General features: G+C 37.3%; 1 protein-coding gene across 3 annotated transcripts in view; it reads left to right on the forward strand.

Moving 5' to 3' along the window:
* The first annotated feature begins 1,164 nt into the window (after positions 1 to 1,164).
* The window catches only part of myo1ea (myosin IEa), a 43,312-nt gene continuing 25,966 nt past the window's right edge, over positions 1,165 to 18,510 (forward strand). For all 3 annotated transcript variants that reach the window (XM_056747286.1, XM_056747295.1, XM_056747304.1), the window contains exons 1-2: positions 1,165 to 1,473; positions 17,358 to 17,501. In XM_056747286.1, the coding sequence (XP_056603264.1) occupies positions 1,471 to 1,473; positions 17,358 to 17,501 (147 nt within the window). In that variant the 5' untranslated portion in view covers positions 1,165 to 1,470. The remainder of the gene's footprint in view (positions 1,474 to 17,357; positions 17,502 to 18,510) is intronic.

Below are 18,510 nucleotides of genomic sequence, written 5' to 3' on the forward strand. Positions count from 1 at the left end.
GTGTTTGGGCTCTGGACTACAAAAAGAACGGGAGGATTGAACTATAGCGAGCCCTGCGTGGACCATTGGGTCGGTTTTTAACTATAAAAAAGTCATAATGTTATAAAAATGTTGTAATATTATAAAATGAACATAATCAACTCTTTTGGTAGTTTTTCTTGTACGTTTACTAGATTTACCTTCTTTAGATATACACCGTAAACAGAATATGTAACACTTATCAATTATTACAATGTTAGATACTTTAACTATTCTCAGTTGTGTGAAAAATCAACCCTCTCAAATATTCATGTAAAATATTTCTTTAATAAACATTTCTTGGCTTGGTGTGAATGAATGGAGTCATGACACCACCTGGTGGAACGATTGAAATCCTGCGAGTAAAAGCTGACGTACGGGGCACTTTTTTGGTTAAATTATAAAAGCTTTCATTTAATTTATACTATTAAAACTCATACATCATGCTTGTATTGTTTGACAATTTAAATATAACCCATCCAGTGTACATTTTATTATCTAAGTACTGTAAATGAAAAAACCCCAGTTTGACCACTGGATGACTTGCAGAGCCATGAACTAAAATCACTCAATAATCTATCAAAAGTTCCTCTCAAAATATGCCGTCAAAGCTTCCTCAAAAAGTGAGCTAAACAAACTAACAAAAGTGAAGTCACGTAGCAGAACTCCATGTATATGTTATCAACACATAGGCCTGCATGACACATTATGAGTGTTGTATTAGGGAGGTTATAGTTTGTTTTTAGTTTAGTTTATAGTTATGTTTAATTTTGTAAAAATGTAAGATTTACTAGACAAAAAGTTTACAATCACTAATTAAAAAAATAAATACAAATATTGCGATAACTTAAACGTCATATTTCCAGTAAAATAAATTAAAAATGTTTAGTAGTGATTTATTTTACGCAGGCTCGTGGCGCAGCTACAACTCGCTTTAACGCCCCCGGAATCTTTTTTTTTTTTAACAAATATAACATGAAAAACATAGTCACGATTAAGATCAGAAATAAACAACAATAATTCAGAAGACAAAAAGCCGGTAAAGGGAAGTAAAATAAAAGCAAGTAAAATTAAAAATAACGCCCCCGGAATCATCAGGTGGGATTCCCTTCGGAATGACGCGCAGAGAGGCGCTCCCATTGGCCAGAGGCGAAGCTCCAGTTCTCTCCATGTATGGGTCGCTTGTCTGGTTTATTCCGTCAAAGCAACAGCTACGAAGTTTAACTTTTAAGAGCGGACTGACACTACAGTACAGTGCGCACTGAGTGGCTTCCCGGTGTGGCGAACACTAATATGGAGCGGCGACACTGGTGCTGAGGAGACATTTAACATCACCAGAGGAAAGGACACCGCGGGATCACACTGAAACGTTCAGGGCTTTATTTATTTTAAAAAGCATTCGCCAAACGGATTGTAGCAGAGGACAAGTTGCGGACTGATAAACAAATAGAAATGGTGAGTGAAAGTGTTTGTGACGATCACAGTCGCCGTGTCGCGTGTCTCGTACAGTGGAAAAACACCAGTGATGCTGCTTCTGTCCTGGAAAAGGTTTCCAGCATCAGTATCTAATAACAGCGATGCTTGTTACGTTTGTTTTGAACTTGTTACTATACTACAGTCAATTAAACGTACATCCTAAAAACTAAAAGTTTATCAAATACTAGATTGTTTATATCATGTTAACCATATGGATGTAATGTACAAATATGATGATAAAGTAGGCTCCATTACACTACATTTCAAGTGCAGGTACAACGTTTTTAGTTATAATAATCTCAACTGTGGCCAAGGCAAAAACAAGCTTTATAAACATTTTCTGTTATCGGAATCATTTGTTGTAATTGCTTATGCATGTTCAAATGTAGGTTTTCTCAGTTACTCTATGGCCACATTGTTATTGTGAACATTGACTCCCATTAATGTAGAGACTGCTGTACAGGAGGAACACCCTGGGTGTCATACATAGCTATTGTTTGCCCTTCATCTCTTGTTCAATTAGAGTGAAACAGCCTCTCCCTCCCAGCCCTCCTGTACAGGTTGTTTGTTCCTAATACAACCCAGTTTGTCATATAATGACATGTAACTTGCTATTTTAAATGGCCAGCATTATGCTCTTTTGTTTTGGTCTGTAACTGAGCGTTTCAAGGATTAGTTGATACTATTATACTTGCTATACGTGTAACAACAATAATATCTGTAACATGCCTTAGACAGAAAACTATATATATATATAATATACCTGCACTATTCTAGTAGATCGCTTCTTGTCAATCTATTCTTACATAACATTGGAAAAATAAAAAGGACCACATTAGTCTTCATAGTTGCAGGACATAAAGCAATACAGGTGAACTCGCATGTGAAAGTCACTTCCTTATTAATACCCGCCATGAGGATAAGCTTTATTCTGCTTTGAATAAGTGTGTAGTGTGCTTGTGTTTGTGTGTTGACACTGGGAACATTTCCTCCTGCTATGGACAAACGCCATGCTGTTTTCTCCTAAAGCAAAATTAGGCATCTGTTACACTTGAGTGTTGATTGTTTTGTGTAATCGTTGGATCTCATATCAATATTCTTTCATAGCCCCTCTGTATCCTTTTGTATGCTGTCAACTGATACAACCAGGTACAGATCAGGTGTAAAACAAGTAAATCCAGTTCAGCCGTCTCATCATCAGCACACGCAGACACAATTTATGCAAGCTATGTAGCCGGTAGAACTTGTTTTCACTTTGGCTTTGCTCATATAGAAATGTCTGTATGAGCTAATGCATTTTAGAAAGACGTGGCATTTAATACGTAAATGCAGTATTATTATTGAATGTGTTTGTCTCATTTAATTAGCTGCTTAAAAACATTGACATTTATTTACTACAAAAACAAGTCGACTTACGGCTTTAACAATATCACTTTTATTGTATGCGGTGGTGAAGCTTTTATTCAATTTTCTGTACTGTAAATTGAAACAATTGAAGATGGACTGTGTATTTTAATGAGAGCAGTAACAGTGAGACTAGCTGTGCGTTTTGTTATATTCATAATATGACTGTAAAGCCTCCACCCATTTCTACTAAGGGAATATGAGGTACGAGGTAATGCTATAGATCCAGGAGTTTGTCCTAAAAGCACCTGTAGAGCTTTCTCTAGAATGAAATAGATGGAATTTTGAGATGTTTTGGTTTTCATGAGACTCATTTGTGACAGCCCAAAGGAAATGCAATGGTTTCCTAAATTCAAATTAGCAGTTATTATCTTCTATACACAGTGGTGCTGGATTTGCTGAAGGCTACCAGCTGTGCAGGAGAAATGAAGGTTTTAGATAATTTCCTAATCTTCAGTTACTTTTAACACTAACAGAAACATGATTTATAACGCTTTTTACATTTCTGAGGGAATTTCAGTTTACATTGGCCGTGATAGTCTAAATGGCCAAAGGTATGTGGACAGTGGACACTCTTAATAACTCATGTGTCTAGTCCTATCGTTTCTGTGAGGTCGACTGTCAATTAAGGGCCATACAATGACATTCTAGAGGGTCCTTTACTGTTTGTCAAAAGTAAGTTGATGCCATTTTTCTGTTCCAGCATGACAATGCCCCCTGTACACTGTGTGGGGTCTGCATTAAAAAATGTTAAGTGTCAAAGTGTGGTGTCAAAGAGCCTGACCAGCCTGCAGAAAAATTCCTTATCTGAACCTCACTGAACACCTTTAGGATGAGTTAAAACAGACTGTCAACAGCCCATTACCCAACATTAATGCCTGGTTTCACTGATGCTCTTGAGACCCTAAATCCATGTTTCAGCATGTGGAAAACTTCCCGGAAGTGTACATTATTTATGCAGCAAAGGTGGTTGTACATTAAAGGTCCAGTTTGTGAAATTTAGTGCATCTTGCTATGAGTTTGCAAATTGTAACCAACGGCTCAGTCCACCGCTGACCCCTCCCTTTTGTAGCACTATGGTGGCTGACACAGAACTAAGACGGCGTCACATTTTCACTTCTTTGCCGTAGGAGGTAACATATTTAGAAAAATAAAGTGCACATATAATTTGCATTGTGCACTGGGACATTGATATTATGAAACATTGCAGGTCTTTTCCAAGAATAGCGTCTAGGTTTGGTTTGTTTTAGTGGAATTACAGGAGTCGCCAAACCTGATAATTAGAAAGGGCTGCTCGCATACTTAAGGCCATACAATGTGTTTAAATGAACACTGTTTTGTCCCTCTATGGTGTGGTAGAATGTGTGTGTAACCATTATACTAAAAACGCTCTATATACATTGTTCTTCAGATTTGTGGGGGTTTGGTATACTTCTATCAAAATTGGTTTTACAGGTAAACCTGTTCACTTGTTCATTCGAGTAGTTTTGTTCACCCTCTCTTTTTCTCCCTCCACACATTCTCTCCTTTTCCTTTTTCTTTCTCTGCCAGATGCTGAATTGTAGGTCAGTATGGCAACATATGTTTTGCATTAAGACTTACAGAGGGGCGGTATATGCTGAGTAACGTCCCACTATTCAAAGCATCTATGTCCCCCACCACAGGACTCTTTCTGAAAGAGTCAGCAGCCCTCACCTAAAACAAGACTAATGTCTACTACAAGGATTGCTGACGTCAAGATTAATTCTGTAATCCTTGCTGGTCCATTCTTTTTTTGTGTGTGTGAGGGAGGGCTTTATTTTTGTGCAATAAAATCTATTTTTCCTTGTATGGCAGTGCATTTTCCTCAGTGTCAGCTGGCTTCTTTGATGCTGACTCTTTGATGGTGTTTTATTGTTGGTTTTGAACTACTCTGAGCTGTGTTTATTAAAAACTTTCAATCCAGATGTTCAGTCACAGTAGCTGAGGATTTTTTTTATTTCTAAATAAATTAGAAAAAAATACACTTTATGTTATCGTAAATATAATAGAAAAATAGTCCCTGAAATCTCTTTTGACCCTTGTGACTGGTTATTTACCTCAACAATTCTTTTAAATTAATAGATGATTCATTTATGTATTAATTTTTACAAGTAGTTAGAGAGGACAAGATAGTGAAGTAGAGATATGGTCACAAACTGATTCAATATTTTGATAAAATCTCTGACCATTTTTTTCTTCAAAAGAAGTTCAGGGTCTGGAGATTGTTTAAAAATTCTTAGTCTTGAGGAGATTTTGTTTTCAGCTGTGAAATTAGATCATTGTCACGCTGCTTTGGCTCGGATGAGCTCCTCTCACCTTGCCTCTCCTGTTTCTCTCATCTGCATTTGCATGTGCAGTTTCTACGTTGTTGTAAGGGATGATCACACAATGGCAATGTAGGCGAATTGGTTTTTCCTGCTCATGAGCATTGGAAAAACTGCTGTATTCCTTAAATAATGATAGACATTTAAGTCACTTTGAATGTCAAAGTATTGACCAAATAAATGTAAATGTGAAAGTCAAGAAGTTGATGTTTGCATACAGAACAGGTCCTAATTTGTTTGAACTGCACTAACTGAATTCTTGGTATCTTTGTTAAATATTGTAGAATTAGAATAAGTGTTTATCCAAAAAAAACATGTTAAGGATTAAAGAAAATAAGTAATCAAGAATAAAAACTGTTCTTTCAAATTTTTGAATATTCTTATTTTGTACATCTTTAGATTTTTGTTAACAGGTTTTGCAAGATTTTCCGGTATATTGTCTTTAGAGGTCATCAAGGCTGACTAGGCTGTGTTTATTTGCCAATAGCAATAAAATCCATATATTATGGATACTTAGTAGATGAGTTTGATATTGTAGTTATATATGTGTTACACATTTCTCTTAATTTGTGTTGAAATGGGTGAAAAAAGGGTGAAGGAGGAAAAAGCCAGAGAACAGTGAGTTGGTCTGTTTTTGCTGTTTAGTGTCTGGGACCGACCGTGGCACACTAAACTATGTTTACACTCCAAACTCCACTTAGAGCTAAAGAATGACTAGTAGTCAGATTTTCCCACAAGCGTGAGAGGTGAACGAAACCAAATACATCACAGCCAAGATAACAACAGTGCTCTGTAAAAAAGATTATATATATCATAACCTTTTTGATGTTTGATGTTTGTTGTCAGTCTGTTGACTGACTGTTCCAGAAAATTGCATAGATATTCACACATTTCACCAGCCTGTCAACACTCTTATTTGAGAACCCTGTTACAGCATATGCTGGACTGGTTAGATATGTTTTGAAGCATGGTAGTTGGATTGAGATGGTTTAAGTTGGTCATGATCTGGTCCTGAGCTAGGAGCCTAAACCAGCTCATGACCAGTTAAGGAGCAGCATGTGAGCAGCTTAATCCAGCTCAAACCAGGTAAAAACCAGCTACCTTGCTTCAAAACATACGTAACCAGCATATGCAGTTTTTTTCAACAGGGTAGGAAAGCATATTTCTACCAAAACTGTCCCTTGATCCCTTAAACCTGTCTACCAACCTGTAAATGTGTTCAGTGACACCAGTCTATATCTTATTCATGTTTTTGACGTGGGAACTGTGTTCTGAAATTCAGGTGGAATTCAAGTCATCGAAACTTCTGAGCTCACCGACACAATCTATTATAACTGATGTAGTGCATAGCTGCTCTGAAATTTAAAGTTGTGATTTCATGGAAAACAGATGTACTGCTGCAATGCTAACAGTGTGCCCAAGTTATCAGTGTGTCAAGATTCAGGCCCCAGTTGTTTGCTGAGCAGAACAGATGGCTGTGGTACGACTAACCTTAATCTAAGCAAAGTTTTTTTTCTACACCTTACTGCTTATGTCATGTGTAACTTATTCACCTACTGACATTTAGTCATGGTGACATTTATTGCTCCTTATTGTGGTCTTTGTGCCCTTGCTCTGGAGATTCCAAACCCCCCCAACCTTCCCTGTAATGATCTTGGTCCTCTCAATGTTATTTGCAGTGCATGAGGGCAACAGTATTCATCCTGTATCATTTCCTAAAGGAAATGCGATTACAAAACTCTTTTAAATCATGGCCAGGAAAATCTGTTGCTGATATGGTTTGTCAGTTGAATATTTTTTTTGGTTATGCTCATTTTTCACGGCTTGGACTTTCTGCTATAAAGATCTATTAAAGCAATAAAAAAAAAAGCTTGGGTAAATGGTCAGTATTTCATTGTTGTCTGGCACTCACGACCAGGACAGTTCAAACAATTGAATGTTTCTTTTGATACTTTGAAACAAAGAGAACGTAAAAAATGTTTTCCGTTCTTTTTTCAAGAGTGCCATGCTGCGCCTTTGAACACTCCTTATTCATTTTCAAAATGAATCGAGAGAACTGAGCAAAGTCTGGTGAGCTGCTGTGTGTGATTGAGGTAGAGGTGCATGATCCACATGCTGGGAGAATGTAAATATTTGTGCTTTTGATAAACCTGTGAAAGTGTTGCATGCAGCTACAGATGTGTGTTTGGTTGACCATTCACATCAAAAGCTCTTACCTCATTTCATGTGACCTTCACAACAGAACATTGGCCAGTAGCCATTTTCTAAAGCAAGCATTACAATATGTTAACTTATCAGTAAGTGGGGCAGCAGATGTGGATCACATCATGATGTGCTGGTTGTGTATCCGATGACTCTTTGGATAGACAAAATAAGTCATAAATTGCTTTAATGTGTATTGTATACAAATTGTTTGTTAATTGTTGCAATATTGAAGTTCACAATGATACCCTAGATTTTATACATATTTTAAACTAACAATAGATTTTTCATATGCTTTAATGTATGACTTTATACCTGAATTAATTTAAATAAACACGTCCTTGCTGAGTAGTATAACAAATATATCACTGCTGTCCTGAATCCTTGTGTCTCAATTTTATTTGCCAAATAAACCTAGGCAAATATTTAACCAATAATAAAAGTGGTCAAAAGTTCTTGTCAACGTTGACATCACAGTATACAATCATTTTAAAAGTTCAGTGTTGTATCAGTTTCAGATTCAGAATCAGAAAGAGCATTATTGCCAAGTATGTTTGCACGTACAAGGAATTTGTTCTGGAGCATCCAGAAACAGCAACAACAGTACACAGAGACCACAACACAATCAAATACAGTACACAAATGATTTAAATAAGGCCTATTGGTATAAAAAATTAAGAAATACAATGCAATAAACATAAGATAAAGATATAGAGAGTAAAGCTATGTGTGTATGTAAAGTGAAAAGATAGAATAGACTATTGTAATACAGGGTATGTGCTATATACAGTGGAATGAAATATTATTTACAGAAAAAGTTGTATAAAAAATAAAAACGTATTATCTGGAGGATATAATTAATATTGCACTTAATTATTATTCAATAAAATTCACAGATTTTTAATTGCAAGGGGGGTAAAAAACATTTAACTGTTCAAGAGGTAGATGGCTTGAGAGAAGAAGCTGTTTTTGTGTCTGGTGGTTTTAGTGCTCAGTGCTGTGTAGCGCTGCCCAGACAGTATCATTGTAAAGAGATGTTGGCTTGGATTGGATGTGTGATGTCCAGGACGATTTTCTGAACCCTTTTTCTCACACTGGATGTATACAGTTCTTGGACGGTGGGCAGGGGAACACCAGTGATCTTCTCAGCAGTCCGAACCGTCCACTGTACATATATGTCCCGAATTTGGACATACAAGGTTTCAGTAGGACAGAGACAATGTAATGTTTGTCGTTTAGGCAACCTGTAAATTGATTTCGTGCAAAAAAAAGGTTTAGTTGGGTTGACGTTTCAGAGCAGTGAGACATTTATTTAAATACATGTGTGGTGAAGTGGTCTTTTTTTGACCAGGCATAACTAATCTCTAATGGATGTTAGAATATGTGTCTGTTCGCACCAAAGATGAATTTTCCTGTGAAACTTTTTGTAAAATAGCACGTATGTTGATGAACATAAATGAGTTCTTAGTTTTCTGGTGTTTTATGGTGCAATCTAATTTTTATCTATTTTCCGACCAGTCTTGTCTTTTAAAGTCAGTTAATATCGAGAATTGTTTGCTAGTCAGCAGAATTAAATCTGAGACTCGGTCTGATCAGAACTGTTAACTCGGTTGGAAACTGAAGGCTTTCTTCTCGTCATTGGCCAGCTCCTATTTCCCGCTAGCTGTGAGTTAAAGCTCCTGACCCTCAACATTCCTGTTCTGGTTATGTTTGCCTTTCTCCACTTCTGCCATCACACGTAGCTCATACTCACATACTCAAACCCAAATCATCTCTTCCTAGGCTTCCGGCACGTTTCTACTATTATATTCCTGTTAATAATGATCTTAGTTTTGCCTGACTATAACTTGCGACTGAAGGTCTGGTGCTTTCAATAATCCTAAAGGAACCAAAAATAAAAAGAATTTGTCGTTCATTCAACCTCATGTCATTCAAAACCTGTATATGACTCTTTCTGCAAAAGAAGATATTTTGAGTAATGTCTCTTTGGTTTTGTGTCCAAACAATGGACGTCAATGGGGGACCAGTGTTGTTTGGTTACCAACATTCTTCAAAATATCTTCTTTTGTGTTCAGTAGAAGAAAGTCATACATGTTTGGAATGACACGAGGGTCATTAATAATAATAATGAGGGAGTAAAAATGAAAGATTAATAATTTTTGGGTGAATTATTCCCTTTAAATGGCCAAGAAATGCACATTTAAACTAGTAGTGTCATCTGACTGACCTGTAAAAGTGACAATGACAGATTGTGTCTCTGTAGGCAGTTAAACAGAAAACACATGATAAATTAGCAGACAATATATATACACGTCACAAAATGTTAATCAAATCATATTAGGTAGTTAGCTAAATGTAAACGAACAGACTCAACGCCAGGTACACAAACCCTGAGATTTGCCCATGTCACAGACCTGTCTAACTCGCCTTTCTGTTCCTATTCTATCATTTTTGTTAGCCCATTCAAAAGTAGCCTTAACACCAAGTGTGTTTACATACACAAGAAATGCATTCAGATGCATTCTCTTCATTGTTATGAAGGTGTGCTAAAGGGTGTTTCTCAGTCTGGGAGGTTCTCAGTTCATAAAGATCAGCCCAAAATAGACACCAGCAAAATAGCTTGAGGGGACTTGAGCTCCGCTGTTAAATGTGTTGAATTGAATGTTGGAATTTGATTAATGAACTCATTACAGGCTTCTCATGTGGGCTGGTAATGTGGGCCCTGCGTTTTTCTGTATCTCTGTGAAAAATGTCTTTAGACGGGACAGTTTTATGAGGCTGTGGTAATTTATGCACTGGAGCTCTTGTGGATCAGTACATCACGTAGAGTACACCTTTAGAAGCAAATATTGATTTCTTTGCTAGGTGCTTTGTGTAATGATCACAACAGGTGTGTGGAGATTACTTGTATCAATGTAATTTCCTTTTAAGACCTCTCTGTGAGAAGAACCTCCCTTGCAGTTAACAACATTATTTGTTGATGTTTGTTTGTACGCACACAAGAAGCCACAAATAGATGGTTAAAATGTTTATTATCCACTTGCCTTTGTGTAGAAACTGTGTGTGTATAATATATCCTTACAGTTTATCCGTTTTATAAGGAATAAAGCACACTATATAACCATAAATCTGCCCCATGAGCATGGCCTTTGGCTTTTATTTATTCATTGGCGTGTATAGTGTGCATATTGTTTCCACTTCTGGGAAGCCCAGATCTCATCTATCTTTTAAATCAGACAATTACGGGAGGCCATATAAGCCATGATTTTTTCAAAGTCATGTTCTCTCCAGCATTATATAAAGTCCAGCATCATAGCATGAACAACTTTTGAAATATTTGTGATATGTTATGTTGTGCTTTTCTTCTCAATTGCCTTCAAATAGACAGGCTTAAAGTTACTCTTACAGAAAAGACACATGAAATTCACATGTGCAGACACGTGCAAGAAACACATTTGAACATTTGTAATGTGTGTTTCCCATGTACATTTCCATGTGCAACCCATTGGGATCACATGTGCAAAGTGTGGTGATATGTCTGCAAATTTGATCACATGGGTTTTTACATGTGATCCCATGGGTTTCACCTGGGAATATACATAGGATTCACACAAAAGTGTGAACAAAACACATGTTGTACACTACACATGTGATCGTATGTGAAAAACATGTGAAATTTGTGTCTGTTATTTTCATTGCCTAAACTATAAATCTAATAGATTTAATCATCTATTCTGTAAAAAAAAAAAACCAATAAAGGATATGTATTCTGTTCTAGCAGTATTAAAACCTATATTCGAAGACCACCCAGATATACCGAGAGCTCTCGCCTTCAAGAAAACTGAAACTCTTCTTATAAACATAACGTGTCTACTCAAAGTGATAGATCACCCAAAAAAGAAAATTCTGTCTTCATTGACTCACCCTCACGTTATACGTCCAAAACTGTATAAATTTATCTGCTCTATTGAAAAGCAAAGGAGATATTTTGAAGAATATGGGAAACTAAACAGTTCTGTTCGAGACATGATGTGCTTTTTTGGGGAATTAATTATTTATTCCAATATTTTGGGAAGTTTTATTCTTGGAAATATTTTGAGGTATAATAAGCCCTCAAATGTCAGGAGAATGATGATGCACCATCACCTTCTCTCTTCAGCTGCACTATAAAAATTTCAGCCCTGTTTTTAGCATCCCAACCTAACGTGTACTTCTGGGAAAATTATTGTCTTCCAGACTTCCCCAATTGAAAAACTACATTCTTTTCCACTGCCTTTAAAAGCAAGCAGAATACGGCTGGGCTTAACTTGGAAACTTTGGCACAGAGTTTCCCAGCAGTACCCAGAATTTTAAGGCCACTCCTATCTCAGCTTACACAAACCCTCTGTGTTTGGTGTCTCTGGAGACTGTAGACAGCCCTGCCTCCATCTCCCTTCTTACCCACAGTTCTCAGCTCCTCTGGGTCTCCTCTGGTTCTCTCCCTTCTTCGTAACCTGATAGAAGTCCCAAGAGGACTTTTTCTCAGTACGTCATCAGACTCATCACTGGGATTAATTGTGGTTTGATAATGTAATACCAGTAATAAAAGATTCAAGCAAATAGAGAAGAATCTACAATATGACGTATACATTTTACATTTGTAACGTTAACACATACGTATGTTTAATCTCATTTTACTTAAATTGAAACTTCACTTTGGATTGTCAACATTGAGATTATACCATCATGAATATAAAACATGAATGACTTCAGAAGAGCCGCTGCTTTGTGAAGTGTGTACTGACGATATCATTTACATTTCCAATACATTTTGACCTGGAAAATAAAATATTAGGCTGGTTTTTCAGTTTTCCCTTATTGCTAAAAATGTATTTAATTTAATTAATTGAATAAAAGAGCTCCTCCTTACTTAAATTCCTATTTCTCCGGGGTAAATGAGAAACATACTTATAATATTAGGCAGAGTCTGATGGATATTACATTTTGTCGTTTAAAAATATGTATGGTCAAAGGTCTTTTGAATACTCAGGTGCTAAAGAGTGGAATGCGTTTCGTGTGAATGTTAAAAGTATGTAAAAAATTTGTTATTAGAATGATGTATAGATGTATGTGTATTGGGATTTTGAGAGAATTTATATTTGCCAACGTAACCTATCACCAAAGTTAGTAGTGAAGTTGTGCATTACATCAAGGACTAGAATGGAAATAAGTATATTTAACTTTTTTGTATTTATCTTTGACAATTGAGTGTATTTCACTACTTTGTCTAATAAATTCAATCCAATCCAATGCATCAGAGTATTAGGGAATATAGATTATGAAACTGATCGCATTCTATGCTCAATGTATTTAATAGAGAACCCAAGGAATGTGCTTCTCGTTCATAATTTGTTTCTGTACTTAATCCTGAGAAGAGATCTTACATCAGCTCGGCCCGCGTGAGAAATCCATATGGTTTAGGAGGGAATAGTAGAAGCAGCTAGAAAAATTGCCGCCTTATTGAATCAAACCCAGTCATTTCCTGCGCCTCAGCCTGCACTGGCGCACAGCTCCGCTACACGCTCGCCATATAAGGCAATGGTATTTGCATGAGGAAAGGGACTGCCATGGTGCTTCGGATCTTAAACAGTGCTGCTGAGATTTCTCAACTGATGTAGGATTAGAGTAGCTGTAACAGTATTTCGAGAGAGTACAATGGATTTTCTTCACTCTTTTTCATGAATGAAGCATTTTTAAATGTCGTGAGTTGAGGCCTTTTTTGCAGAGGCAGTTTTTGTCACACATAAGCAGGTTTCATCTCCATTCACCTTCACTGGCTACCCATTAAGTATCGTATTGATTTTAAAGTTCTTTTAATTACTTATAAAGCCTTAAATGGTTAAGCCCATACCTACACAACAGAGCTTCTATCACATTACAACATACAAAGATCTCAAAACTCTAGACTTTTGATAACACCTAGAATAACTAAATCCACCAAAGGGGCTCAAGTTTTTTCATACGTAGCACCTAGACTCTGGAATAGCCTTCCTGATACTACTCAAGGGTCAGACACACTCTCCCAATTTAAATCTGGATTAAAGCCACATCTTCTCAGCCAAGCTTTCATTTAATGTATAGTAGATGAACAGCAGCTATGCTAATTATTATCTTTCTGGCCCTGCCTCGGGATGCCCATCCCATGCCCATCCCGAGGTAGGGAGAGATTCCGCCAGGCCCAGATGAACGTCAAATGCCTATGAGCAACTAGAGATTACGCCAGCTACAAATCCCGTGCCATCCTAATGCGAGAGACTGTGGACTGACCGACCATCCCATCTCCATCTCAGGCAATTCCATCACCACCCAAAAGAAAGGAGAAAGGGCGGGCCTGTCGGTTGTGGTTGGGGGAGTATCATTTGTTGGGGCTGTGTGGGTCTGGTTTGGTCTTGTTTTGTGGTTGATTTCGGACAACAGAGGAATAAAGTTACATTATGCCATTACCCTGGTTGTTCCTGTGTCGATCGCGGAGTAGGACCAGGTTGGATCTGCATGGTTTCGGCAAGTGGGACTTCCTGGGTCGGTGGTGGTGGGCTCTCAATCTTCTTCGTGGATGTTTGCTCGGTGGCTTTTCATCTGAGTCACTGAGTGCAGCTATGACACATAAGAGGGGATCTGGCCCTCCCTGCTGAGCCTGGTTTCACCCAAGTTTTTTTTTCTCCATTAATCAATCATTGGAGTTTGGGTTCCTCATCACAGCAGGGCAGTGTTGGCTTGCTCACCGGGAGACTGCATTTATTTAATTATTTATTTATTCGATATAATTTATTAGAATGATCTTGCTTGTTCTATTAACACCATGCACTGTGCTGTGTTTACCTTTCTGTGTTTTTCTGATTTGCTCCTGTAAAGCTGCTTTGGAACCATGCACATTGTGAAAAGCGCTATATAAATTGAATTGAAATGGAGAGCAGATGTTCATCTGTCCCTCTATCATTAATCAATCATATATATTATACTATATATCTTCAGATCTACACTATTTCTATATGTTATGTGTATTATATATTATCTCTCCATATCTGCCATTCACATTAATAAGCAATAATATTTGTCTGCCTAGACCTATCTGCCTACTTCGCACCAGGCATTAGAGATCATTGTCTGACTCAGAAAGAGATAAGATAATAACTTAATAAAAAATTGTCTCCAATGATACAGTGTGATAGACTGCAAGGTCCTGTCATATGATAAACATAGTAGAGCCTTGTACATTAGTCGTACCTGTTCCAAATAATGGGCGACATTCAGCTTCTTTCATGACTTTTTCTGAGCTGTCATCTGTTGTGCTGTAGTGATGTACTCCAGGTTTAGATATTTTATTTAGTCATTTTAAATGCTGATTTGTGCCTTCCCAGGGAGGTTTGGGATGTAACCTTGCATGGTGCAGATGGGTATCATTTTTTGTCATGCTTTAAATGATGCCTGCTGTTTCTGGGTGAGCCACAGCAAAAGCTTTAGCCTCTCTTGTTTCCGGTGTTGCTTTAAAAAAACTGTACATTTTTATCCCTAAATAAGCCTAGTTGGAGCAACTATAGCTCTTTAAAAGTAAAGACGCTGCCATGCTGCCATGATTCTTTATTGGTTGACTTTGTGTGGTCCTCAAGTTTTAGATTGTAGGGTTTCTCCTTAAATTTTCCAGAAAGAAGAGAAAAAAAGCTCTGTTGTCAGTAGTTTAAAAATGTTTTAATATACTTTTTCCATGGGTTGGAGAATGTGTTTTTTTGAGCCATTTAATTGACTGTCGACTACTAATAAATTCATTTCAATTCATGTCAGAATTTAAATTTTTGGGTACACTATCCCTTTAAAGGGATTACTAAATTTCCCCATTTTTTTAATCACCCTTAAGTCATCCTGACTGAATATGACCTTTAGTAAGACCATGGAGCCGTGTCGTGCAGTTCTTTGATCGATGGATGCACTTTTTGGAGCTTAAAAAAATGGCCCCATTCATTCACCTTCTATCGCTTTGAAGAAAAATGATCCGTGGTTTTATTACTCCGACTGCATTATTCTTCAAGAAGAAAGTCATATTCAGTCAGGATGCCTTGATGCTGATTAAACATGGGAAAATTTTGTTTTGTCTCTGAGATATCCCTTTATGTCATTGTTTGTTTTGTAGACTTTTAGTGGCAACAACATAAACAAACGTTATTTTGCCCAAACGTAACTTCCAGTAGAGAATCTATAACTGTTGAGTAGTTTGAAATAAATTTAATACAAATAATATACAATAAAATCTTAACATAAATTAAGATTAATGTAAATTAAATATAAAGGAAATTGTTATAATATAATCAAACACAGACCGGAAGTTAGCTTCATGCATAACATTAATAATCTTCAGGTGAAGTTCTTTACTAACGTTGTCACGGAGTTATTTGTGTTTTTTTCTTGTAATTTACCCGAAGTGCTGGTAAACGACGGCAAGTTCATTAATCCTCTTAGGTAGAAAAAGACTCCTGTACTTGGTCTGCTTTTCCATTTCTAGCACCTTTTGATTGTCAGTATTTCAGACTGTGGAATGTAGAATATCGAGGACTTTAAAGGTCTTTCCAGTTTACCTCATATCCCTAACATTGTCACGGCATTCCTTTATTTTGGAAAATCGCTGTTGGAAAAGAATAGACAACACTGGCTTTCAAATCAGACCCTAATAATACAACATTATAGAGGAAAATGTTTAAAACAGCAGCGCAGCTGGATCATGTGCTCTCCAAGCAGCGCACTCACACAGTCTGCGTCTGTCTGGCACTCTTTCTCCATCTAACCTCCATACTTGAGTCATACTTTTTGTATGAGTGTCCTTTGATGTCCTCTCGAATGGCACTCGTGGCTTTGTGTCTTTCCGAGTAAGGGGCCAGTTCCTTGCGGGGCGTTGTGACCTCATAACAGTAGCCAGAAGTCGTTGACTCACACCCCATGATGAATGAACCAAGCTCTCCGGAGACACACCCACTGCAAAAACATTACCAGAGCGGAAGCAAATGGAGACTGAAATGGGAAGGGAGGTAAAAGAAGGGAGAGATGGAGGGGACATGGGGTGTAGATCAAAAGATGTGTTTTAGTGCTGGGGTGCATAGGAAGACTACTGCTCATGCACTTTTCATATCTGTGGAAAAACAAAATCAACATCTGCTGTGGTGAAAGAACAAGCTGCGGGGTCAGAATTCGACGTGGTCATTCTGCTGAGAGGATGGTTTGCTCGCAATAACTGCGTCAGCAATGTGCTGTGTTCATCGCATTTGTGACCGAATGAGATTCATTTGAATGAAGTTGTGTCGTAAGTTGCATTAAACAGAATTGCAACATATTGATTGTTTACAAAGAGGTTTCCTAAAAAACCTTTAACAGGATTTACCACCACAGGTATTTAAACAGGTTTTCCCAACCATCTCCCAGCCCTTTCTGACATCACTCTTACTTTCAATTGTCTGACAGTGAACTCTGATAAAAACTGTAATTTTGCAGCTTTATTTAAAGGGTATAATTTTCATGTATTTTGAAAATGAGTGTTTACAGAAACAAATTAGAAATTTGGTGTAAAATAACATGAAAAACATGTAATTTTACTTTACATTTACTTTACTGTGTTGTTTTACTGTATTTTTCCAGGATATTACAGTTTCTTCCAGGTGTTTTCAGTGTATGTTCACTTTTAACCGGTGATGGTCTCTGTATGTTACATTAGGTTATTTTATATATTTTTACATTCTATTGAACTTAAATAAGGTTCGTAATGTCTTCAATGTTTTTCATTCTGGTGTCTGATTTAGTCTTTGGACATTCAAATATATGCTAATGAAGTTTCTGACAGTTACGTGTGTATACTGTCTAATGAGAGTGTTTTGTTTGTCTTTGCTTTCACAGGGGAGCCGAGGACATTACCGGTACCACTGGCAAAGCCACAATGTCAAGCAGAGCGGCGTGGATGACATGGTGCTGCTAACCAAGATCAATGAGGACGCCATTGTGGAAAACCTCAAGAAAAGATACATGGATGACTTTATTTTTGTATCCTTTTCACATCTGTTAATGCATTCCTATAAACTCCTATAAAAGTATCTGTAACTTATTCAGATAATATTATTTATTTCTTCCCTGGGCATAATTTTGGTCATCACCTCTTGTTTCTGTGTTGGGATTAGTAAAAAGTCAAAGGTTATGTTACGGAGGCTTTCTGTACATTTACATTTAGGCATTTGTCAGACGTTTTTTTCCAAAGCAACTTACATTGCTTTATCCTATACATTTTACATAGGTATTTGCAATCCCCTGGGATCGAACCCACAACCTTGCGTTGTTAACGCAATGCTCTTGCCACTGAGCTACAGGAAAGCTGTACCAGACCTTTCCACTCATCACTTTATTTTAGTATATCTAGATTTTGCAGATGTATGTTTTCTTGTAGCCTATAGAACTTTTCATGGACCTCATTCACTTCAGTAAAAATCTGATTTTCATTGAGGTTAATCTGATCAATCCTAACCAACCTCTCACGTTCAACATGAAAGTTGTGCTGAAGTCTATAGATCCACGATCTATGTCCTTTTTCTCACAGTAGCAGCAACTGTTTTTAATCAAAGCCTTACGTATGTCCAACGGTGCTATTCAGAGAGCTTGACGAGAACAGATTGTTAAAGTCAGCCAAAGAATGCTGGTTTACCTCTGTTCTACATGAACCCAAAGAACTTGGCAGGGTTCATGTCTGATTCTACGCATGTTACTCCCGCTAACAAAGACCCCCTTGGAAAAAAAACTCTAGCTTTTCTTAAGACGAAAAACCTCACTAGCCATATATTTCTCTTTCTTGCCCTTATTAGGATTATGGAGTCTTGGCAGACTCTGGTCAGTTTGGACTCGATCCCTGAATCAGCTCGTGATTGTGGTCAGAAAATAGCAACAACACCAAAGTGTTCCAGTCAGCAGCATATGGAAGTGAGGTCACAGCGAGCCAAGCTCAATACTTCCTTTATTTGCAAAAGAGCAACTACGGCAAGGCAGCCAGAAACGCTCCAATCAC

This window comes from Triplophysa dalaica, chromosome 1 (genome assembly GCF_015846415.1).
Source record: "Triplophysa dalaica isolate WHDGS20190420 chromosome 1, ASM1584641v1, whole genome shotgun sequence".
Lineage (NCBI taxonomy): Eukaryota > Metazoa > Chordata > Actinopteri > Cypriniformes > Nemacheilidae > Triplophysa > Triplophysa dalaica.